The sequence below is a fragment of the Sinocyclocheilus grahami genome, unplaced genomic scaffold, assembly GCF_001515645.1.
Source record: "Sinocyclocheilus grahami isolate Dianchi unplaced genomic scaffold, SAMN03320097.WGS_v1.1 scaffold289.1, whole genome shotgun sequence".
In the NCBI taxonomy this organism is placed as follows: domain Eukaryota; kingdom Metazoa; phylum Chordata; class Actinopteri; order Cypriniformes; family Cyprinidae; genus Sinocyclocheilus; species Sinocyclocheilus grahami.
The window spans coordinates 1,516,557-1,543,455 of NW_015505468.1; the positions used below are offsets into that span (position 1 = coordinate 1,516,557).

Genomic DNA, 26,899 nt, shown 5'->3' on the forward strand with positions numbered 1-26,899 from the left:
ATACGTAATTGCTCTCATAGCAAAACTTCAGTCAAATTCAACAGGTGCTGTCAGATGTTTCAATAATCAATAATAACTATAATATATCCTATGCATTCTTACATATCCTTTGTAATAAATAAAATGCTGTTGATCAATTGATTCATTTCAATTATGTAATAAATTAGCTTCATGTTTGTGGATGACAATGTGCGTAATCTACCCCAAATTTGACCCAACAAAATGCAGAAACTGCTGGAGAACATCAGCGTATTTGATTAGTGACTTAGGAATAGTGCAGAATCCTTCCTTATTTTATGCAAAACTCTATTCTTTGCTTTCTATAAAAATCCCAAAACTTTGTTTACATGAAAGAAATCCCAGATTTTCACTGTGCTCTCAGACGTTTGGACTCTAGTGCATGTCCGCGGCAAGATTTTCTAGTAAATATTAACTGAATCCCAGAACAGTGCTACATACCTGGTTGCCATCGTGATGCATGGTGGTTTGAGTGTTGCCGTGGTGATGACCTAGGTCAGTAGGCATGCTCTGTGACATCATGCTCGGCGGCAACGGGGCTCGTCTTTTCTTTGGCATGTCGGAGGGCATGGTATTGCAATCGTATGTAATCGGCGAATGCGTGCTGAAGGAACTCATGCTGACCGGCCTCTGCTTCCTGTGCACTGGAGATGCCGGTGCGCTCACGGTCATAGACTTTAATGACAGACAGCCAATCACTATTTAGCACACTCCCAATCAATGCCACTGGCGAGCCAATCACAAGTCAGTAAAGTCTTTAGCAATTTGCATAAAACAAATATGACCAGGGAATGTTCACAAAGAAGTGAAAACACACATGCCTTTGACCTTATCCTAACATCACTAGAAAATCTCAAAGCATGTTATCGTTCTGTTATAGACATATAGGATTTCATAACTCACCTGTTCGGATTGCTTCTTACTTCCTTTCCTAAATAAGCTGAATCGTGTCTTTTCTTTCTCCCTCTGGATTTTCTCTTTCCCATGATGAAATATGTCTGTGTTTAAATGCAGTTTAGTTAGACATCCTTAACTTCTTATTGAAAGTGAGTTCATGCAAAAATGAACAATATTTTAAGGAATAATTTATTTTTAGGCTAAAAAAAAAATGTCAGGAACGACATAAGGGTTAATAAATTATGACATAACATTCAAATAGAAATAAACTAAAAAAAAAAATATATATTTTTTTTTTAAGAAAATGGTAACGGTTACATAAGAATATGTAAATAAATGATATAGATATATACATAAACAATTCTCTTCACATAAAAATATATATATTATTTATATAGTGCCTTTCAGGAGTTCAAGGACGCTTCATAATATATAACAATAACATGACAAGCATACAGTCAATCATACGGATAATGGACCTTTGCCAAGTCTAGAACAAGAGTCAATTAAGTTGCATGTATAAGTTATATCAAATTGTGCAAAAAAAGCTGATTATTTTTCTTATAAAATGGAAAATTTGTTATATTTAACGTCACTTACCGGAGCGAGATGGAGATGGAGGCAGACTTACTGGACTAATAGGACTTACAGGGCTTATTACTGCAAGAAAAATCACAAACCCAAGAGTACAGTGTAATGCAAATGTTTTGCAGAGTATCTCAATGTGACCTTATGAAAACCGGTCCTGCACGATTTCATTTGAGTCATTTTAATGTACTTAGCATAAACACACACTGGGTTCTGACCTTTGGTGTCTCTTGCATACACTTCCCTCAGGCCAAAGTCATTGAGCGAGCCGCACAGGTCCAAAGTGTCTTCTGAGTGGACATTTCGTAATAAAACGGTGGTCTGCAGGTCGAATTCACATTTCTCGCAGATCGCCGGAAGTAGTTCTTGTAGAGGAACCCGAGGACTCACCCTGAGAATAGTTTTCTGGGTTTTCTTGTAGTTGATCACTAATCGTACGGTTGCCTGAAAGAGAGGAGAGAAGGAAAGTAAAGAGTACGGCATGATTGTGTGGGGTTCGGTTTCAAAAACTAGTGAGATGCCTATGTAAGGAGTGTTTTAAGGGGTCACTGGTGTGTTTCTGATATTGTATGAAGGCTGTTGCAAGAGGTACTGTAGGATGCATGATTATGCTGTCTTTTAAGACAACTAACTGAATAAATTCCATCACATGCAACCTTTGTGAAGACAATTACAGGATGCACTGCAACAAATTATAACCAGGGTTATCACTGTTAACTAACTTTATTAATAATAAAAAAAAACGTTCATTGATATAAAGCTGAAATAAAAATATATAAAATAACATAAATGTATGAAAAAAATAATAATATATATAATATATATACATAAAAATACATACATAAAGATACAAATATTAAAAGGAAAAAATGGGGGGAAAAAACTTAAATATGTCATGAAAAAAACTGAGAAAATAAAAAAAATAGAAATGCTTCATTGGCAACTAAGAGAACTAAGTTTAAGTTGAAGCACTAAAATGACTAACTGGAAATAAATAAAACTAATACTGCACTAAAACTAAAGCTGAAATAAAAATAAATGGTAAAACTACTAAACTACTAAAAAGTAGTCGAGTAAAACTGAAATGAAAACAGAAAATATAATAATAAAAACTATAATAACATTTGTTATAACCATTTCATTCCAAAAAACAAAAAGTTAAATTGTATGATCTAATATTAAAACCATATTAATAAATATCCAAAATATATATTCATATTATAAAATATGTATTAATATTTCTTTAAGTGAAGTGACATGTGGCCAAGTATGGTGGAATTAGTGCTCTGCATTTAACCCATCCAAAGTGCACACACACACACCGTGAACACACACCGTGAACACACACCCGGAGCAGTGGGCAGCCGTTTATGCTGCGGCGCCCGGGGAGCAGTTGGGGGTTCGGTGCCACCTCAGTCGTGGTATTGAAGGTGGGAGAGAGCGCTGTACATTCACTCCCCCCACCTACAATCCCTGCCGGTACGAGACTCGAACCCACAACCTTTGGGTTACGAGTCTGACTCTCTAACCATTAGGCCACGACTTCCCCCCCTTAATAATAATAATATCTACTATTTGTGAATGCTGTGCATTTTATTCTTGTTAGAATATCATGTTGTTAGCTTTGTCAGATGCTTATGCCACTCTCTACTACAATTAACCATTGGTAAATTCTCCAGTGCACTTCACATGAGAAGCACTATTTGTATAATGCATCTCTGCCTAGTCTCTGCGCTCCAAATTGTTCAGTTACGAGGTGCCGTTCAGTAGGATGCTGCACTATTTAGGCAGTAGATGGCAGGACGGCTTTGGAACAGAGCTGCTATGTGCTGTTATGCTTTTTATTTTGGTGTAACGTGATATTGTTTGTTATTCATTATGATGTGTATTGTTAATATGGTACAGCCATGCTCCACTGCTTTGAGACATCTAGATATACAGTACTTCAGGCTCGTCTCACAGCAGATCTGCTTTTACTCATCCAAATGGATCATATTTATTGAATTCAATTTTATGCTCGTATTTCTTTATTCATTTCTTTAAAGAATAATAATATTTTTAATATTGCTGAAATATATAGTATGTGTACTGTGCTCGATTAATTTCATTTCTGTATTTTCTTCACATTTATTCATTTTTTTTAAAATAACAATAATACTAATTTTACTAGTGCTGATGTATATAGTGTGTACTATGCAAGATATTTTTATTTTCTGTAAATATTTTTTCATATTTATGAATTTTCGTTTATTAATAATAATAATAACAATATTTTTAATGTTGCTGAAGTATATTATCTATGCACTGTGCTCAATATGCTAATTTTAAGCTTGTATTTTCTGTAATGTGCAGTATACAAGAATGTGCACTTATGATTTCATAATTGATGAACTTTTTGTAATTGATTAACTACATTTTGTACCACTGAGAAGCTGCTTTGATACAACCCATGTTGTATAAAGAGCTATATAGATAAATGTGACTTGACTTGAACTGTGTTGAATTCATATTTAAGTTAATTGTACATGAGAGTACCTCAGGCATCTGCGGTCCTGCCTTTTTGCTTTTGTCCTCCATGCCTTTCGGTTTCAGCAGGATCTTCTCAGCCTCTAGGGCTCCGATGAGGGCGCTGGGTTTGAACTTCACCTGGTTCCTGTTGGTGGTGACGAGCTCTATGGTGTGGCCAGACGGGTTCAGGTGGTACTTCGCACAAAGCATGACCAGCAGGTCCATCATGGGCTTGCTGAAAAACAGCAGAGCAGAGGTTGATCATTTTACTGACATCTCATTTTTTGTAATATAATAGACAAAAATTTGTAAATGATGACAAGGATGCCATTTTTAGGTGAACTTTTCCTTTAGGACACAAACGTCTGTGTTTCAAAAAGTTGTGAAAGATCTTTTCCATTATATTTTGTTGAGTTAAAGAAACATGTGACTCTGCTGTGGGGAGTTGTCAAAGCAAATGTCAAAGTTAACGACACGAGCTTTGCTATCTGTCAAGCATTTAGGATTTGCATAAATGATATTTTGCTGCAAGGGTTTCCAATGCACGTCAAGGAAATGAGCGCTTTTTCACTTGATTGTTTTTCAAGTGTTCATGACAACAATACAGTATGAACACAAAAGTGAAATTCAGAAGAACTTGTGCAAGCCCTATAACAAGATTCCTTTGGTTTTCCATGGAAAAGCACGCTGGTTTGACGTAAATAATGCGTAAATAATAACAGAATTTTAATTTTTGCATGAACTATTCCCTTGATATTGCATTAAGTTTGAACCACAAAGTATGAAAGAACCATGAGGATCTTATCCACCGACTCCCACTACGTCCAATACATTTGAAACATTGCACACTGAAAGTGTGGAAAATCCTTTCGAGACAGATTATGACACAAAGCTTTCCAGCTGCTTTTGGAATTCTTGGATCGGAGAAGCCTTTGGAAACACACAGACAATAATTTAATCACGATTAGTGGGAGGTCAGCGAGTTTGGGTGGCACAAATTTAGAACAGCAGGTGAAGAATTTGATTATTAATCCTTCTATAATGAATTTGGTTTCAGTTTTAGCATGAAGGGGGCAATAACGTTGAACTCAGGAAAATCAGGTTTCATTTACAGGTGTTCAGGATCAAAGAACCGAATAAAACGATGATTAAATGATGATGACAGATCTTCCGAAATCTGAGATCAGGTTTGTGCCAGAAAAAATAAATTTCACTCTAGCAAAACCATGTCAAAGTAGTACCGCGCAGTCCAATTCATGAAAAAATAATATATATATATATATTGTATTATATTAATAAATAAAAATTCTAATGAATTATTTTATTGTATTTATTTTTATAGAGGACTACTACTACTACTATTAATAATAATAAAAAATTAAAATATGATTATTATTATTATCATTATTATTATTATTATGTATGTAGTAGTAGTAGTAACATTAATATAAATTATGATTAATTCAATATTAATAATAAAAATGAATGATTTACTAGCACTAGTACTACTAATAATGATAATATTAATATAATAATAATATAAAATAAATCATTTTAATGGTAAATTTATTATTATTATTATATATTAATAATAATATGTATTTACTATTATATTTATTTACTTTTTTTTTTTATTATTATTATTTTTTTTAGTTGTTACCAAATTTATATTTTGCAATTATTGCAAGGGGTAATGCAGAACTGGAGCAAAATATGAAAGTAATGCTATTTGGCCAATCTTAAATAAGTCCCACTTTAAAAATGTCCTTTTGGCAAAGGTCCCTCTGACCTTTAACATTTGAGATGAATTGTTGGGGCCAGAAAACACCACTAAGCACGGCACAGAGAGTACAGCAGGTCATTTGAGCAAAGGATCCAACTGCGGAAATCATGATAATCACAAACAGTGTAACAAAGATGCTGGATTACTCTCGCGTCATCTCATGCCTTGTACCCAAACCAAGCCTGATTTGTTGCAGGAGCTTTGAGAAACACGCTGCCCCACCCAGCTGACTCACCGCAGCAATCATCTGATTAGTTTCATAACAGCAATCATCTGAGAAGCTTCATGAACTCATATACAGCTCAGCTCAGAGATTAACCCCTTCCATGCAGAAGTGTACAATATTCATTAAAAATAAAGTTCCGTAAAATTGAGAATTCTTATATTAAGTTACTATAATAATCCGTAACGGTTCAGGTTGTTAGAGCTACAGAAATGGACACAGCTGCGAGTAAACCGGAGTGTTTATGCACTCATGCTCAAACTGTGATTTTTGCAATGTTTATCCTGTCCTGCCAAACATGCACCATGTTCAAGATAGTTTTAAGGCAACAGGATTGCATCATGATGAACTCTCTGAACAGTGCTATTTGAATAAGTAAAGGGCTAGATTTATAAGTTCAGAAGAGATGATATGTGAGCAGTGGTCATTTGTGAAGGCGCTCACAATGTTAATGTTGCCACAACGTTTTTGGCATTGTGTCCTAATAAAAAGTTTTGCAAAAGCAACAAATGTCCAGGCTTGTGTCTAAAGGTTTGCCAACAAATTCCTCAAGCACATCTGTATATTCTGATCTGTTTTTAATGTTATTTGTCTAAAATATTTGGCAATTATTAATTCAAGATGGAGGAAAAGTCCAATGTCAACCGAAGTCAACACACGGTTTCTACTCATTTTTTCAGTGTTGTCTGCAGAGAACAATGCTGTGCAGTTTATTAGTTACATTCAGTTCAAATATATTAGCTATATCGATGATTAAAAAATAACGGGACATAAACACATTTTAAAAGTACTATAGAGCAATACTTTTTTTATTTTGCTGCTAATGAGTGAAAGTGTTGTTGTTGATAACTAAAACTAAAGCAATTCAAAATTGAGTAACTGAAATAAATCTGAAATAAATCAAATATAAATATTAGATGGAAAACTTGAACTTTAAATGTTGCCTCGTCAACTACCTAAAAAATAAGTTGAAGCTGAAGTACTAAAATTACCACAGCTAAATCTGAAATAAAAATATAGTCAAACAGAAATATTTAAAACAACAAAAAAATAAATAAATGAAAATATTTAAAGAATATTTCAAAATCACTAAAACTGAAAATGAAATAAAATAATACAAAATATTAAAAAAAAAAATTAATGAATATATATATTAAAAAAATCTTTTTTTGAACCGATCAGTTAGCAAATGGGGAGAAAGTAACGTGAATCTACTTAAAATGCAAAGAATAATTCTGACACTTTTGTACTATTTATAACTTTACAGTCTTTGAAAAATATTTAGGGACAAATGGAAACCACAACTACAAAGTTAAATTACTTTGACACCTCTTCTCTTTGAACATAAGAAACTGCAGCATCTTTACCAAGTTGTTTGCATACCAACCACTCCAGCAGTTTGAGGGGCCGTTTACACGACAACGTTTTCAGCCAAAAACGGGAAACTTTTTATACGTTTTGCCTGTTCGTTTACACGACAACGGCATTTTGGGGACTGAAAACGCATATTTTTGAAAACAGGTTTCAAAGTGCAAGTTTTTGAAAACACCACCGTAATCGTTTCTGCGTAAACACCCAACACGGGAATCTTTGAAAACGGTGACGTCATGCACGTGCGTAGTACGTGTTAGGCATGTAGACATGTGCAGTGCGTGTCGATTTTAAAGGCAAGCACGAACAAACATACACAACAATGGTGTAGTATATGGTACTGTTGTTGATGCTCAAGAGTTTGCTAACGCTTCTTCAACAAAGTGTGGATTTACTTATTGTACTTATTTTACTTATTACAACCAACAGCGGAGACGCATCATATACAACATATAATCATCACTTCCCTACAGGTACTGCTTACTAACAAGGTGACAGTGCCAACTACTGGCCTGGCATACGTAGTACAGCATTTTCGCGGATATGTGTAAACGCGATCAGAAGAGATGATATGTGAGCAGTGGTCATTTGTGAAGGCGCTCACAATGTTAATGTTGCCACAACGTTTTTGGCATTGTGTCCTAATAAAAAGTTTTGCAAAAGCAACAAATGTCCAGGCTTGTGTCTAAAGGTTTGCCAACAAATTCCTCAAGCACATCTGTATATTCTGATCTGTTTTTAATGTTATTTGTCTAAAATATTTGGCAATTATTAATTCAAGATGGAGGAAAAGTCCAATGTCAACCGAAGTCAACACACGGTTTCTACTCATTTTTTCAGTGTTGTCTGCAGAGAACAATGCTGTGCAGTTTATTAGTTACATTCAGTTCAAATATATTAGCTATATCGATGATTAAAAAATAACGGGACATAAACACATTTTAAAAGTACTATAGAGCAATACTTTTTTTATTTTGCTGCTAATGAGTGAAAGTGTTGTTGTTGATAACTAAAACTAAAGCAATTCAAAATTGAGTAACTGAAATAAATCTGAAATAAATCAAATATAAATATTAGATGGAAAACTTGAACTTTAAATGTTGCCTCGTCAACTACCTAAAAAATAAGTTGAAGCTGAAGTACTAAAATTACCACAGCTAAATCTGAAATAAAAATATAGTCAAACAGAAATATTTAAAACAACAAAAAAAAATAAATAAATGAAAATATTTAAAGAATATTTCAAAATCACTAAAACTGAAAATGAAATAAAATAATACAAAATATAAAAAAAAAAATTAATGAATATATATATTAAAAAAATCTTTTTTTGAACCGATCAGTTAGCAAATGGGGAGAAAGTAACGTGAATCTACTTAAAATGCAAAGAATAATTCTGACACTTTTGTACTATTTATAACTTTACAGTCTTTGAAAAATATTTAGGGACAAATGGAAACCACAACTACAAAGTTAAATTACTTTGACACCTCTTCTCTTTGAACATAAGAAACTGCAGCATCTTTACCAAGTTGTTTGCATACCAACCACTCCAGCAGTTTGAGGGGCCGTTTACACGACAACGTTTTCAGCCAAAAACGGGAAACTTTTTATACGTTTTGCCTGTTCGTTTACACGACAACGGCGTTTTGGGGACTGAAAACGCATATTTTTGAAAACAGGTTTCAAAGTGCAAGTTTTTGAAAACACCACCGTAATCGTTTCTGCGTAAACACCCAACACGGGAATCTTTGAAAACGGTGACGTCATGCACGTGCGTAGTACGTGTTAGGCATGTAGACATGTGCAGTGCGTGTCGATTTTAAAGGCAAGCACGAACAAACATACACAACAATGGTGTAGTATATGGTACTGTTGTTGATGCTCAAGAGTTTGCTAACGCTTCTTCAACAAAGTGTGGATTTACTTATTGTACTTATTTTACTTATTACAACCAACAGCGGAGACGCATCATATACAACATATAATCATCACTTCCCTACAGGTACTGCTTACTAACAAGGTGACAGTGCCAACTACTGGCCTGGCATACGTAGTACAGCATTTTCGCGGATATGTGTAAACGCGAATCGTTTTGAAAACGCTGTCGTGTATACGTGAAACTTTTTAAAAACGCAAGGGAAAAACTTTTCCGTTTCCGTTGTCGTGTAAACGTAGCCTAAATGTCCAGCTGTACAAAAAAACTCAACCAACAAACCCCTCACCTGCCATGGACGACCATAGTCTTCTCCAGCCCTTCAGGAAGGACCACGGTGAGAGTCAGGTCCTGATCCAGCAGATTCTCCTTCTGCTCCATGGCAGGGTGAGGGTACACTGGGAGCTTGTGGCTCAGCAGTGGAGCATCCAGGCCTTTCAGGACAGGAGGAGGAGGAGGTGCTTTGCTTTTTGATGATCTCCTGTTGAAAAAAAGGACAAAACAGGTTTAAAATATGAATGTATCACCTTGTCAAAGACTATGTCTGGATCGGTTTCAAAACGATGCTCAAAACACAGATTTTCATTTGGTTAGACAATTTTGATTTATATGATGTTTAATTCTTGATGATCGCGTTTCATATGCATCTGCTAACATGCGATTACTTGTTTCTGCTACTACTTCACCATGTTTTGATCCAGACATTCAGTACTCTTTCAGAGGATGCGTATAACAGTGAAAACATGAAAAGCCGGAATATTATGACAATGGCAGGAAAGCGTAGTCTCATAAATGACAGAAAATTACATCAATGGTGGGGAAAGAGTTAACATCAAGCAAAAATAACAGCATATAAGTTTGGATACAACATACATTAGATACAATTTTTCATATTTAGGTGCACTGTCCATTAAAAAGGTGCCTACTCCATATGTTTTTCTCAAGTATGTCCACAAAATGAATTTAATGGATATTTTCAATGTAAATATTACAGTAAACCTTGAAATAATACAAATGTTGTCATATTCTGTTGTTGTTGATGTCGCTAAAATTAAATCTTGACAAACAGATCTGCACGATTTCTTTCCCCATTCAAGCACATACTAGCTTTACTTGTATGCCTGTAAGAGAATGTAAAAAATAGATGTGATCAGACATAACATAACACACGCTCAGTTACTCAATCTCACCTGCTGTGCTCAAAAATCTGCTCTAAAACAGAAACACTAAATCATCAGTCTGTTTGCACACATTTTGATTGCTTGGTATGAACCAGAGTTCAGTTGCATCCTCCAGGTTCACAGACCTGTTTTCACAAGTTATTATTTGCATCAAAACAGCGGTTTGCTTTAACGATTTTAACTGTAAATGAAAAACGAGCAGCTTTAGTTCTCATGGAAAACGCAGTAATTGCACTGAAAATGTTCCATTCTTCTCCACTCAAATAACCAGCTATTTAATGAGAGAGCTTGGATGCACTTTACACACAAGTCACAAGACACTGGAGTAATGTGATTCATTCATTCCAGCGGACGAGGATGAAGCTCTGAGGGAGCCGAGGAGGAGAAGCATGGTGTTGGTCTCTTTAAATGCAGCAAGTGTTGAGAAAAAGTCACCGTCTCAGTTTTGAGGATGACTGCCATCACAGTTTCTGTCACAGTCTCTCTTTGAGGTCCATTAGTAATGTTTGATACAAGGTTCCCTGAGGACTAGGACTAGTCAGGAATAGCCGAGGCCTGATGAGAAGAGCGCAAACATTTCACAGGAAGTTGGGAAAGCCCCTGAAATGTGTGCATTAGATTAGTATGGTATGTTTGAGTGGGCTACATCAGGCCCAAGTAAACACGAGGGTTTCTGACATGGTAATCAGACACATTCATGACTTTCAAAACAGACATTTCAAATAGCAAATGTCCCATTAGTGTCAACCAAAGTGCTCATCAACATACAGTACATCTAAAGATTTATTTGTAGAAATGGCGCAAACATTTCTCTTTAAAGGTGCTGAGACTCATCCAATCAGAGCTACTGTATCAGTTTTACAAGAGTCATTGAATTTAACGGTGTTATCTATGATCAACACACCAAAATCACATCACACAGCACTGCATGCATTGCTTACAGAGAATTTGCATGTATCGTACAAGAAAAAAATTGATTTTAATGGGATCATTTCAAACAACAAGTAGAGCCAGAGGCCTTGAGGGATCAAATCAGTCAACAAACTCATAGGCAGACACCTGCGCAAATATCGACCCAGACACTGCACGCACAGCGCTGATATTTCAAGGTTTCATAACTGTCTGCCACTTTAACCATAACAGCTTTATCAAACCCCCCTGTAAGTCTTGAATACTGTAATGTATATTCTCCCAAATTACACTTTATAGTTAAAAATTATGGCCAAGCAATAGGCTATATTTAAAGTTGAATATACAGTACATCCAACTTAATCTATATATAATACACTCACTCACGTAAAGCAACACATACTACATAACAAATCTTGGCTGCGTGATTGATATCAATGCAAAATGTTAAGTATATTATAATTAGACAGAACATACAACTTTAATGTAATGTAAAGTATACTATATAGCAAGTTTCAACTGCTTGATCGTTTATATTAATTTGCTAATTATGTATTATATTAATCACACAGTTCTAATCTGCTAATTATGACTATAAGGCATGAAGATATTAAGATATAAACATTAACAGCATGATTTTTCTGTAAAGCTGCTTTGGAATAAAATTGACTTGACAAAAAAAAAATTTAAAAAAAAAATCAGAATTGATCAAGGAAACAGATGTCAACATGGACAGGTTGTGTGATGCCCTCATCCTCAAAAACCAGGAACACGACTATAAAACGTATAAAAAGTAAATAGACTCCGATGACATTAATTATGGGTTCACATGCAGCGAGGGTAAGCATGGTTGCAGTGAATATAGTTGCAGAGCATAAAACTACTAAAATGCAGTTTTTTTGAGACAATTAGACGCTACAGTACAACACTCAACAATTTTGCATATTTTGCACCTGTGCAGTTCATGGCAACATTTTATATTACTTTTATACACTTTATGCTTAACGTCAAATCCTGAAGTAAATCCAATCCTCATTTTACCATACTAAATATCTTTGCAAATCTGAATATTCCAGATACGTGATGCATTTAAGAGAAGTGAAAATGTACATGAAAGGGAGACACATGGCAGCGGTTTTGCTGTCAGCTGAATGTGAATGAGAAAGAGCTTCTGACAGCATGCATTGGTTTGACTTATTTTGTTGACATGAGAGGATTGCAAACATGCAACTGGCTGCAAAGACAAATGTTGACCTGTTGACACTGTTTTTTAAAGGGAAAAATCTGTGGAATGGATTTAAACATGGTACAATGTGTTAAATAAAGTTGTGAAGCTGAAAGCATTAGCAAATACGTCAAATGCTTAAAGTCCCCATGAAATCAAAATTAAAGTTTTTTAGGTGTTAGTATCAATATGTTAGTCTTAAGGTTATCTATGAGGCAGTGTGCTCCAAAACAGTGACAAAATTCACATTTAGAAGATATAAGCATTCAAAGCTTTCAGTTTGTCACTTCCGCCAAAACGGCTCAATGATTTTTTTTGACGTCACATCGTACTTCAGCTTCTCATCAAACTTTCTGTCCAATCAAATGCACTCTAGAATCCGAAGCCCCGCCCCCTACACTATAAAATAGACGCTGAAGCCGCGGCTGAAATCGGTCACTTGTCCACAGAATTAGTATTTTCTGTACAGTGAATGGCACGTAGTGCACTATATAGGGGACAGGGAAAGATTCAAAAAAGTGTAAATATGCTTTCCATTGAGGAAACAAAGAAGTCTGGTGTCGGCGCAGACCACAAAATGTATTGGAGCTATTTGAATTCCAGTGGTGGACAAAGGACAAATCAAGTACTTGAGTAAAAGTACAGATCCGTATAATAAAATATTACTCCAGTAAAAGTAAAAGTACTCAGTTTTCAATTTTACTCGAGTGAAAGTAGAAAAGTATTTGATTTTTTATGTACTTAAGTAAAAAGTACCGATAGCTGAATGATTATTTTGCAGTTTTATATAGGCTACTTTTATCATTTCATTTTATATTAGCATATATGTTTTTATAATCCTACTGCTCAAAATACCTGGGATTTTCTCAAAATAACCAATAAGGAAATAATTAATATAATAAGGAAAATATAATTAGATTTTCATAATGATTTCTTTCTTCTTTGTCTGTGGTGTAAAAACACCCCTGGCCAAATGCCTCCAGAGGGCATCACTTCCCATTTTGCTAATTACTATTAGTTGAAAAAAAAAATATTTGGACTTTATTTTTTAAAAATGACCTAAATTTAGCACCAGCAAGCTTGTTAGCTAGACGGTTAGCATCAGCTAACATCATTCGTAACACTGCTAACGTTACAGCAGTGGGGAAGATGAATGTGCATGAGTTATTTGATTTAATCTGTGTTATTTTAATGTTTTTTGACCTAAAACATAGAGACTCTGATGTTAATGTGTCTGCATTCAAGCATTTTAGTAGGCTACAGATCACCCTTTACAGCAGATTTAGTTCACAAACAACTGACAGCTTTGACCTAAATATGATTTTCACTTACAATAATTAATCCTAACATTTGACATTAGTAACTTACTTTTAGCAGCATCAGTCGCGCACGCACTCACAAGATCTCCCGGTTCTTACTTGTGAATTCAGTTCACTGGAGACTCAACGGTTCATTTGAATCAGTGAGCTGTCGACTCGAGAACAGCTGCAATCGGATCATTCCAATTCGTGAATTAATTGTTTGGTGCGATTTGCGAACCGATTTAACGGGTTCATTGAAAAGAATCAGTTCGGAGTAACGATAATTTTTATTAAATGTAGTGAAGTAAAAAGTACGATCTTATGCTTTGGAATTTAGTGAAGTAAAAGTAAAAGTTACTCAAAATAAAACTACTCCACTAAAGTACAGAAATGTAGTGAAGTAAAAAGTACGATCTTATGCTTTGGAATTTAGTGAAGTAAAAGCAAAAGTTACTCAAAATAAAACTACTCCAGTAAAGTACAGATACTTGAAAAATGTACTTAAGTACAGTAACGAAGTAAAACTACTCCGTCCACCACTGTTGAATTCTACACAGAATGCTATATTTTATAGCAATATGGATGAGATTGTGGCTGGCATACCCTGTCAAATGCGACTTTGCAGAGCTCAATGGCTCTGAATGGCTCTAGCCTAAGCTGTGATATAAACGAACGCTATTGGCTATTTTAAAAAGGGGCGGGGCTGCTTGATATGTCCCGCCCTGTCTTCCTGTTTCAGTTGAAATGACGTCAACACATAGAGTAACGCTGCGTGTTTCTAAGCATTTCAGGGGACCTTTAACCAAGGAACATGCAGGAGAGTGGGAATTGTGTAGAAGTTTGTGAACGATGGATGTTTCAACTTTGAGGGAAAACGTTAAGGAGTTCTGTGGATGTTTGGGTCTAGATATGACTAGGAGAGGCTGATCCCAGTGAGACATTTTGACCATTATCTATCACCATCTCAGAGCGATGAATGACACACCAGGCATGTCAGAGCTTGACTGTCAGAGGCCTCTTCCTCTGACACATCGCTCGAGATCTAAACTCATTCATCATCAGCACAGATAGCTATCATTAAACACAGACACACATCCTCAATAAACTAGAGCTCTCACACAAACATACTGTATGATTTGCTCACACAAGCAGCAAAAATCAGATGTTTTGCTGTATCCGACTCTAAAATCGACTTTATTGTAGTTTGAACAGCAAAAACATCACATCAAATTGATTGCTCATTAACTTGATCCAACTTGAAGGTGATTTGAATTCCAATTACAAGCTGATTTTCAATAGTGAAAGTGTATTTCAAGCAGAGTTTTCATCATGCGGAGTATAACATGCATTACCATTCAAAAGTCTGGAGTCAGTAAGATTTTTTTTTACATGTTTTTGTAAAGAAGTCTCTTCTGCTCACCAAAGCTGGATTTTTTGGACCAAATTTACAGTAAAAACAGTAATGTTGTTAAACATTATTACAACTTAAAATAACGGTTTTCAATTTAAATATATTGTAAAATGTCATTTATTCCGGTGATGCAAAGCTGAATTTTCAGCATTATCATTCTAATATGCTGATTTCTTATTATCAGTGTTGAAAACAGTTGTGCTGCTTAATATTTTTTGTGGAAACGGTGATACATTTTTTAATCAGGATTCTCTGATAAATAGAAAGTTCAAAAGAATATAATGTATTTGAATTTTTGATTAGTTATTGAAGTCTTTTGTAACATTATGGATGTTTTTACTGTCACTTTTGAGTCTTTCAAGTCATCCTTGCAAAATAAAAGTATTCATTTCTTGCAACCAAAAAAAAAATCTTACTTATTTGCAGTATACAACATTTACACTCACTCACACTCTCACACACATATACATATACACATGCACACACGTGTATATATATATATATATATATATATATACACACACTCACATACATAAGCATATATCCACAAGCAGATTTTTATATACAACTGTCTTCGTATTGTGCCAATGGCTATATCATTACTATGACAAATGTTGTGAAGTTACTGGATACTGGATTACACTGTATAGGCCTATACTGTGCGCAGTGTGAACAGCCTTATAAATTGCTGGAGAAAGCAACTGTAGTCAATTAAGTTGGGTTAACATCATGATGTCATTCAAAGTAAATGTAATGGCCAACAGAGGGAATTAACATGACTAATGTCCCAGTGAATTTTTACAGACATAATTTACTTCATTAATTAGCCAAACCCACAATGTCTAACCCAGTGTATAACTCATATGCGAACACTGCAGATCACACCTCAACTCTCTTATATTCAAAACACCTGTTGTGGGAAAAAAAAAACTTGAACAACATGTGCAGCTATTTTCTGCATCCTGAAAACAACAGGCAAAACTTCAATGCTGTCAGCCGTGCGTTTACTGTCCAGGACACAGAGATCCCAACGCTGGGTAATCTGCATTATCACAGCAATGACTCAACATGCACAACAACAACATTTAGACCATCTCAGATCAAAGACATCAGTAAATTCAGGCCATGAGGCTCATTTCTGGAATATTTGAAATACCAGCATAGACCACCCATCCCCCCCACTGATCTGCCTCAAAATGTGAATAAACCACCAATAAATCGGTCAAAAATACAACTGTAATTGCTAAAACCCAAACTGAAGTTGGAAATTATGAAAACACACTTACATTTGAGCCTCTTCTTTTTCTAGATTACAGCTGTTTACTCTGAACATCAACCAACATCATGAGGTGTATCTTTTTTTTTTTAAATGCCATATGTACCATATTTAACACACAGATGAAAATACTGTTTACAGACAAATGCACAGCAACTACATTTCTATATTCTTCTGGCACTCTAGAAAAGAGACGTTTCATTTTAGTGCTTTGCTGAATTGTTAAATATTATAAAATGAAATAAAATATCCAAAAACTGCTTATTTAAGATTTGGACTTCTTTAGGTTCACTTAAGGATTGACAGATTTGATATAAATTCTGATGAAAATCTTACCATCATTAAGTAAATTGTGAAGTCACAAATAGCTGATTATAGCTTTCAAAGCACAACTGTGCTGACTAATATAATACCAAAAGCATCAATTAACATGACTAATTATATAACAGGACCCAGTCTCGCCAACACCACTGCACATATTGTACTGTGTCTATATGACAGGTATATGCGATTAAAATGCTGATTAAATAAATATATATATATATTTTTTAATTTGATAATTTCAAAATGTTTTACTTTTATATACATTTTATATGCATATTTTATATGCATTATATAATGCTTAACAGATCAGTAGAGTTGTAGTGTTGCTCACATATAAACCAGGAAGTGTGGTTTCTGTTTGTGTGACATCACAGTAATTGCATCTACCTTATTTGGGGACGATACTCCTGGTAAAATGTGAATATTGAACTGTGAATATTGCTGGGATTTCAGTGCACTCTCTTAAAATATCTCCACCATATGCTCTCATAATCACAAGTTATTTTGTGTCTTCAGGAAACTTCAGTCAAGTCTATTGATTGCGCGTATCACAACAGCATCATTGGTTTTCAGTAGTAACGTTCATTTCAGAGCATTAACATAAATACCACTAAATACCATTAAAAGTCTGAAAAATATAAGCATAAATAATATAAACATAGTAACACAATATTAAAATAAAAATCAAATAAATGAACAAATTAAACGGTGTAAATTGGTGATAAATAATAGCTTTGCCAAGGAATATGTTTTTTTACATTTTCTAAATATATTAAATGACAAAACAGTTAATTGTAATAATATTTCACAGTATTACAGTTTTACTGTTTCTTTTATCAAATAAATGTAATAAATAAATAATCCAACCCTAATTCACTTAAAACAGTAATGTCATTAACACCCATTTAAACCTGAAATAAGCATTAATTACCTTTGTGAACTATTCATCAGGGTGAATGAGTGCGTGAGAGAGAGAGACAGAGAGAGAAAGAAAGAAAGACAGAGAGAGAGCACAGAATCAATTATGCCTCACATGTTTATGACTTCCTACCGTTCAGAATTGAAACACAGAGGCAATGAGCCTTGTGTGAATATTATGGGCTAAACAGGCGTAACGTGTCTGCCGCCCATTTCCATCAGCTTTATTAAAGGCTGTGTGGTCCTGTGGGAGGCTACAGTAGCCTAATTAATGTTTACATGACTGACTCAACAAAGACCACTTGCTTTATTAAAGCGCTCAGCGAAAGTGTGCAGCTATCTGGGGTCACATGAAATCTTCAATGCACATAATACACTGGGAAACAACAAAAATATCTAGAAGTTTTTCAGGGGGGATTGACAAATTCCACGCATTCCGGCTTGCGTTATTACAGCTGCCGTGCGAGGAGCGACAGTTGCGGTGCTGCGTTGAATTTCATTATCCGAAGGATCACGCTAACTGTTGTTGGGAGAATGTTTTGGGAGAATCTGGGACAATCGAGTGGGGATTTCGCAGCATGGTCCCATCCAATTTAAGGCATTGTGTAGTTGACAGGCTTCTTCCAGAACTGGCCCTTTGGGGAAAGGTGGGTTTGAAGGGCTGAACAATATCCAAAAGGCACCTTCCTGCTCCGTAACGGACTCCACCCGGGATATTTTAGGAACAATGCTGTTTAACTTTAGTGCTTCATAAACGTCAAGTTGCACAGATTAACACTTCTAGTTGCAACCCAACACCACTCATTGATATATAAGTACAGTTACTTATTTCAAACAAACGCAAAACGTACAGCCGTGTGACTGTGGTTTCACAACTTAGACAAAATAAACTAACACATTGTGTGCCAAGTGACATGAACATGCACCAACAAGAGGCTCTGCATTAGAGTTACCTGCCCTACAGGTACAAGACAAAGACATTCATTCATCAAACCCAGATTGTTTCTTACCTCCTGTGCTACGATGTGAAATTCCTCTTTTTAGACACCTCACATGTCCCATTGATCCACACAGTCGCTCAGAGAACGAGTGAGGCACAACTAGAGAGATATTCTGTCCAAAAGTGGTAGGCCTACCTTAAGGCCACGCCCATCTGATGACATCACAGACTCTCCATGGGCCTGTCAGAGAAACCCCTGGGATGAAAGCGTGTGTTAATGTGAAGCCGAGCAGCTGATCAATTATGAAAACACACTTACATTTGAGCCTCTTCTTTTTCTAGATTACAGCTCTGTTTACTCTGAACATCAACCAACATCATGAGGTGTATCTTTTTTTTTTTAAATGCCATATGTACCATATTTAACACACAGATGAAAATACTGTTTACAGACAAATGCACAGCAACTACATTTCTATATTCTTCTGGCACTCTAGAAAAGAGACGTTTCATTTTAGTGCTTTGCTGAATTGTTAAATATTATAAAATGAAATAAAATATCCAAAAACTGCTTATTTAAGATTTGGACTTCTTTAGGTTCACTTAAGGATTGACAGATTTGATATAAATTCTGATGAAAATCTTACCATCATTAAGTAAATTGTGAAGTCACAAATAGCTGATTATAGCTTTCAAAGCACAACTGTGCTGACTAATATAATACCAAAAGCATCAATTAACATGACTAATTATATAACAGGACCCAGTCTCGCCAACACCACTGCACATATTGTACTGTGTCTATATGACAGGTATATGCGATTAAAATGCTGATTAAATAAATATATATATATATTTTTTAATTTGATAATTTCAAAATGTTTTACTTTTATATACATTTTATATGCATATTTTATATGCATTATATAATGCTTAACAGATCAGTAGAGTTGTAGTGTTGCTCACATATAAACCAGGAAGTGTGGTTTCTGTTTGTGTGACATCACAGTAATTGCATCTACCTTATTTGGGGACGATACTCCTGGTAAAATGTGAATATTGAACTGTGAATATTGCTGGGATTTCAGTGCACTCTCTTAAAATATCTCCACCATATGCTCTCATAATCACAAGTTATTTTGTGTCTTCAGGAAACTTCAGTCAAGTCTATTGATTGCGCGTATCACAACAGCGTCATTGGTTTTCAGTAGTAACGTTCATTTCAGAGCATTAACATAAATACCACTAAATACCATTAAAAGTCTGAAAAATATAAGCATAAATAATATAAACATAGTAACACAATATTAAAATAAAAATCAAATAAATGAACAAATTAAACGGTGTAAATTGGTGATAAATAATAGCTTTGCCAAGGAATATGTTTTTTTACATTTTCTAAATATATTAAATGACAAAACAGTTAATTGTAATAATATTTCACAGTATTACAGTTTTACTGTTTCTTTTATCAAATAAATGTAATAAATAAATAATCCAACCCTAATTCACTTAAAACAGTAATGTCATTAACACCCATTTAAACCTGAAATAAGCATTAATTACCTTTGTGAACTATTCATCAGGGTGAATGAGTGTTGTGCTACGATGTGAAATTCCTCTTTTTAGACACCTCACATGTCCCATTGATCCACACAGTCGCTCAGAGAACGAGTGAGGCACAACTAGAGAGATATTCTGTCCAAAAGTGGTAGGCCTACCTTAAGGCCACGCCCATCTGATGACATCACAGACTCTCCATGGGCCTGTCAGAGAAACCCCTGGGATGAAAGCGTGTGTTAATGTGAAGCCGAGCAGCTGATCATGGCCACAGACGTGTAATCAGCTTTGTCTGAACTCAAGGGCTGGTGGGTAAAACAACGTGGCATTCGACTTTCAGTGACTGATGAAACTGCATTGATAGTGTTACGCTAATGCAATCAAGTCTTATCGCTTTTAGCTATGTTTGTTTTGCTGTAATCAAATCACAACGCAAGCATGCACACTAGAGCACGCTGATCTCAAAGGAAATAGTAGTAGAACACAAGTTAAAAAAAAAAAATGTTGTGAGAAAAAAATGAAGTAAAGGATGTTTGCTGCAGATGCAAGCATTTGTTGATAATTAATGATAATTTCTGAAAGGCGGGTCCCAGTTTGCTGCATTTCCACCTAAGTTCAGAATGATTCAACTCTTTTCACACCCTCAGAACAGACCTTACTCATTCCTGTCCATCACATAAAAAAATTCACTGCATACCAAATTTCAAGTTTGACTTGCAAATGTGTATAGCAAAAATGCATTTGACCAATAAAAGATTAATCTTTTAATGCAATGCAACGAAATACAGACTAAATAACGATAAAGCTTTTATGTATATGTATGTGTGTAAAATATATATACAAATATTTAAAGATGTATTTGAAAAAGGAAAATATAAATATATATATTTAATTATTATTAGAAAACAATGCACACCTGAGGTGGTGATGTGGCCGTTTCTAATAATTCAACGGACTGGAGTCAATTATTCCGCTTATAAGGAATCAGAATCAGAAAGAGCTTTATTGGCAAGTATGCTTACACACACGAGGAATTTGTCTTGGTGACAGAAGCTTCCAGTGCACAGACAGGTTGACAAGTGACAAGACACAGATAACAAAATAAAAATAATGAAGTAAAAGTAAATATGTAAAAACATATTTAAACACAATACAGATGTGCTATATACTAAGGCTCCTACACCTCAAATATTGTTTAGATGTTATATTTCAAGACATTCGTCAGGCTTTTGTACTTCCAAAACATAATTTTAGAGCTAGTAACAGAGGCTTGAGCCATTGATAGCAGACTAATGCAGTTATTAAAGACTCGAGAGAGAGAGAGAGAGGGAGAGAGAGAGAGAGAGAGAGAGAGAAGTTTTACTGTTTCTTTTATCAAATAAATGTAATAAATAAATAATCCAACCCTAATTCACTTAAAACAGTAATGTCATTAACACCCATTTAAACCTGAAATAAGCATTAATTACCTTTGTGAACTATTCATCAGGGTGAATGAGTGTGTGAGAGAGAGAGACAGAGAGAGAAAGAAAGAAAGACAGAGAGAGAGCACAGAATCAATTATGCCTCACATGTTTATGACTTCCTACCGTTCAGAATTGAAACACAGAGGCAATGAGCCTTGTGTGAATATTATGGGCTAAACAGGCGTAACATGTCTGCCGCCCATTTCCATCAGCTTTATTAAAGGCTGTGTGGTCCTGTGGGAGGCTACAGTAGCCTAATTAATGTTTACATGACTGACTCAACAAAGACCACTTGCTTTATTAAAGCGCTCAGCGAAAGTGTGCAGCTATCTGGGGTCACATGAAATCTTCAATGCACATAATACACTGGGAAACAACAAAAATATCTAGAAGTTTTTCAGGGGGGATTGACAAATTCCACGCATTCCGGCTTGCGTTATTACAGCTGCCGTGCGAGGAGCGACAGTTGCGGTGCTGCGTTGAATTTCATTATCCGAAGGATCACGCTAACTGTTGTTGGGAGAATGTTTTGGGAGAATCTGGGACAATCGAGTGGGGATTTCGCAGCATGGTCCCATCCAATTTAAGGCATTGTGTAGTTGACAGGCTTCTTCCAGAACTGGCCCTTTGGGGAAAGGTGGGTTTGAAGGGCTGAACAATATCCAAAAGGCACCTTCCTGCTCCGTAACGGACTCCACCCGGGATATTTTAGGAACAATGCTGTTTAACTTTAGTGCTTCATAAACGTCAAGTTGCACAGATTAACACTTCTAGTTGCAACCCAACACCACTCATTGATATATAAGTACAGTTACTTATTTCAAACAAACGCAAAACGTACAGCCGTGTGACTGTGGTTTCACAACTTAGACAAAATAAACTAACACATTGTGTGCCAAGTGACATGAACATGCACCAACAAGAGGCTCTGCATTAGAGTTACCTGCCCTACAGGTACAAGACAAAGACATTCATTCATCAAACCCAGATTGTTTCTTACCTCCTGTGCTACGATGTGAAATTCCTCTTTTTAGACACCTCACATGTCCCATTGATCCACACAGTCGCTCAGAGAACGAGTGAGGCACAACTAGAGAGATATTCTGTCCAAAAGTGGTAGGCCTACCTTAAGGCCACGCCCATCTGATGACATCACAGACTCTCCATGGGCCTGTCAGAGAAACCCCTGGGATGAAAGCGTGTGTTAATGTGAAGCCGAGCAGCTGATCATGGCCACAGACGTGTAATCAGCTTTGTCTGAACTCAAGGGCTGGTGGGTAAAACAACGTGGCATTCGACTTTCAGTGACTGATGAAACTGCATTGATAGTGTTACGCTAATGCAATCAAGTCTTATCGCTTTTAGCTATGTTTGTTTTGCTGTAATCAAATCACAACGCAAGCATGCACACTAGAGCACGCTGATCTCAAAGGAAATAGTAGTAGAACACAAGTTAAAAAAAAAAAATGTTGTGAGAAAAAAATGAAGTAAAGGATGTTTGCTGCAGATGCAAGCATTTGTTGATAATTAATGATAATTTCTGAAAGGCGGGTCCCAGTTTGCTGCATTTCCACCTAAGTTCAGAATGATTCAACTCTTTTCACACCCTCAGAACAGACCTTACTCATTCCTGTCCATCACATAAAAAAATTCACTGCATACCAAATTTCAAGTTTGACTTGCAAATGTGTATAGCAAAAATGCATTTGACCAATAAAAGATTAATCTTTTAATGCAATGCAACGAAATACAGACTAAATAACGATAAAGCTTTTATGTATATGTATGTGTGTAAAATATATATACAAATATTTAAAGATGTATTTGAAAAAGGAAAATATAAATATATATATTTAATTATTATTAGAAAACAATGCACACCTGAGGTGGTGATGTGGCCGTTTCTAATAATTCAACGGACTGGAGTCAATTATTCCGCTTATAAGGAATCAGAATCAGAAAGAGCTTTATTGGCAAGTATGCTTACACACACGAGGAATTTGTCTTGGTGACAGAAGCTTCCAGTGCACAGACAGGTTGACAAGTGACAAGACACAGATAACAAAATAAAAATAATGAAGTAAAAGTAAATATGTAAAAACATATTTAAACACAATACAGATGTGCTATATACTAAGGCTCCTACACCTCAAATATTGTTTAGATGTTATATTTCAAGACATTCGTCAGGCTTTTGTACTTCCAAAACATAATTTTAGAGCTAGTAACAGAGGCTTGAGCCATTGATAGCAGACTAATGCAGTTATTAAAGACTCGAGAGAGAGAGAGAGAGGGAGAGAGAGAGAGAGAGAGAGAGAGATAATAGCAATAATAGTAGCAAACTGTAAGTTCATCTTTTTCAAGAACAGCGTCGTTATTACTTCACTTGTGAGAAATGTACTGTAGCTTTTAAGTTGCAGAACTATTTTACTGATAAATTCGTCCTGTGTGCGTTTGAAAGGGAGAGAGAGCGGGTGAAAGAGTATGTGCTTTCCGTACATAATAAAATGTAATTTTGTGGCAAAAACATGGAAATAATTTGTTAAGCGTGTGTGAATTAGTCTCTCTCAACAGTGTCTTGCAGCAGAGTCTCTAATAATAGCAAACTGTAAGTTCATCTTTTTCAAGAACAGCGTCGTTATTACTTCACTTGTGAGAAATGTACTGTAGCTTTTAAGTTGCAGAACTATTTTACTGATAAATTCGTCCTGTGTGCATTTGAAAGGGAGAGAGAGCGGGTGAAAGAGTATGTGCTTTCCGTACATAATAAAATGTAATTTTGTGGCAAAAACATGGAAATAATTTGTCATTTTTTATCATATTATTGACTATATTTATTTGCTTGGTCAGTGTCTTTGTGGGTTTTGGTTCTTTTGCTGTTTTAGGCTGTAAGGACTTTTGAAATAATGGAAATCATTTGGCGAAATGATATGGACATGTAACGTGGTCAAGACCTGCCTGGAACTACTTTAGCGGTGTGTTTCCCTGAAAATAATTGCACACCTTAGAACGCTCGTCGGCCAATCAGATTCAAGCATTCAAGTAGCCCTGTAGTATAAATATAAATAATCTACTGTATATATACACTATTATAGAAGTATATAGAATGATAGGACGGACGGACAGACAGATAGATAGATAGATGAGTGTTTAAATTTATTATTTGTCATTTCAAATGTATTATTTCTTAAATACAGAATCCCAATAGCATGACTTCATATCTTGTTGCCCATTCATTGAAGGGTGTACTGTGGTGTTTGGGTTTTGTTTCATGTTCATGTTTTCCATGTCTTTTATTTTGTAATTGTTTCATGCGGTCAGTGTCATGCTTCCCTTGCCCTCATGTATCTCTGTCTTGTGTATGTGTCATGTTCTGATTGGTAGTCTTAGTCATGTGTCTTGTTCCCCATTGGTTTGTTCATGTCATGTGACCCTCCTTGTCTGCTATAAGTAGCCATCATGTTCCCATTGTGCCTTGTTGTGTATTGATGTTGTAACCCGCTGTCGGTGAGTCTAGTCAAGTCTGTTCTCGTCAAGTCTGTTTATGCCTCGTCAAGTCAAGTCAAGTCAAGTCTGTGTCTCTAGTCTTCGTCTGTTTGGATTATTGTTTGGATGTTTGGATCACCTGTAAATAAACTGCACTTGGGTTCTTCACTACACTCGCCTTCAGTGGACTGACTCGTTACAGACGGTCCTAAGTAATTGCAGGGTCCTAAATAATTTCACATTTAAAGTCCAGTGCGACGCACCTTTCATCCGTTTAAAACATACTCCGAGATCGCTTGTGCAACTACAACAAGAGCTTGAGCATAATACAGAAGTATTCGCTCAGATTCTTGCTCAGGCATGTCAGGGCCCAGAGGTTCAATTTAACCTGCTGGAAGAAAAACAACACTGCTCTTTTTCCATCGCCTGTGATCTTGTTATTATCTGGGCTTTTCCTTGAAAGATGGACCTAATTATATGATCCCTCGAGACACCACATCAGCTTCAACACGCTCTGAGCCGAAAACAGCCAATTCAATCGGTGGCTGAATGAAAATGATTGATTGGGTATTGGTTATTCATACTACAGAGAAAACACGTGACCTTTTCCAGGAATTCTGATGCAATGAAGATCTATTTAAAAAAAAAAACAGTCTTTTATTAGAGTCATTTCAATTCATGTCATGACATCACAAACATGCTTTTCCAAGATTTTTGCAATGTGTTTGTGAACCTTTATTTCTCAAATGTGAGTGAAGCAAGACAAGAGTGGGAATCTCAGATGGAAAACTCTGCCAGCGAATCTGCATTTCATCAGGTGCAGGGAGTTCATGAAGTGTCCAGATGAAGAGAGTCACTCCTGACAGACTCACAAATGGCGTAATAATCAGAAGCGAATCCTCTTCTCCCAACCCACATCTGTGATTCATGTGGTCTGTCTACCGGATTCATCTCTTTATCATGGGACTCGTTCGCAAACAGAAGCTTGCAGTGATGCCAAACCAGACTGTTACATAGGAAGAAGCAGATTGTTTCACTAAATCTCCAGATTTCACTTAATGAGATAAACTGGCACCATACTCCAAACAATTCTGTGTCAGCCCAGCTGTCAGTTTTCGACTCCAAACGACCTTTCACAAGCCCAGTTGTGGTTACATAGCCACAGGAACTAGGGGTGCTGAGGGTGCTGCAGCACTCCCTGCCGACAGCTGTTTCACTGCACTGGAATTTAAGATGACACGGCTTGATTTTTTTTTTCTACTTTTTTTATTTTTCACATTTGTTCATAAACGTACTCTAAATATTATTTTGATATGTTGTTGACTTTTGGATCAGAGAGCTTTTGGCCATTGCATTGCATCAGAGCATTGTCAATCTGATTCGCTGCCTATTGTAGCCTCTAAATTTGATAATGCTTTTAAAATATCACCCTGGGGACACCGGCCCAATATTTATCCTGCCGACTTTCATGTGACTGATCACGCTGTAGCTAGTATAAGTAACAAAATGCTTTCTCTGTGTCCAGATTTGACTGCAATAATAAAAACTGACACTTCAAATCAACATTTAAAATGTCAA

General features: G+C 35.8%; 1 protein-coding gene across 1 annotated transcript in view; it reads right to left on the reverse strand.

Annotated features, from left to right (window-relative positions):
• Window positions 1-26,899, reverse strand: part of LOC107600686 (cordon-bleu protein-like 1) — a 61,863-nt gene that overhangs the window by 12,760 nt on the left and 22,204 nt on the right. The window contains exons 2-7 of the mRNA XM_016292643.1: window positions 9,614-9,805; window positions 4,039-4,246; window positions 1,722-1,947; window positions 1,516-1,575; window positions 922-1,016; window positions 460-693 (exon numbers count right to left, since the gene is read on the reverse strand). Coding sequence (XP_016148129.1) covers window positions 460-693; window positions 922-1,016; window positions 1,516-1,575; window positions 1,722-1,947; window positions 4,039-4,246; window positions 9,614-9,805 — 1,015 coding nt within the window. The remainder of the gene's footprint in view (window positions 1-459; window positions 694-921; window positions 1,017-1,515; window positions 1,576-1,721; window positions 1,948-4,038; window positions 4,247-9,613; window positions 9,806-26,899) is intronic.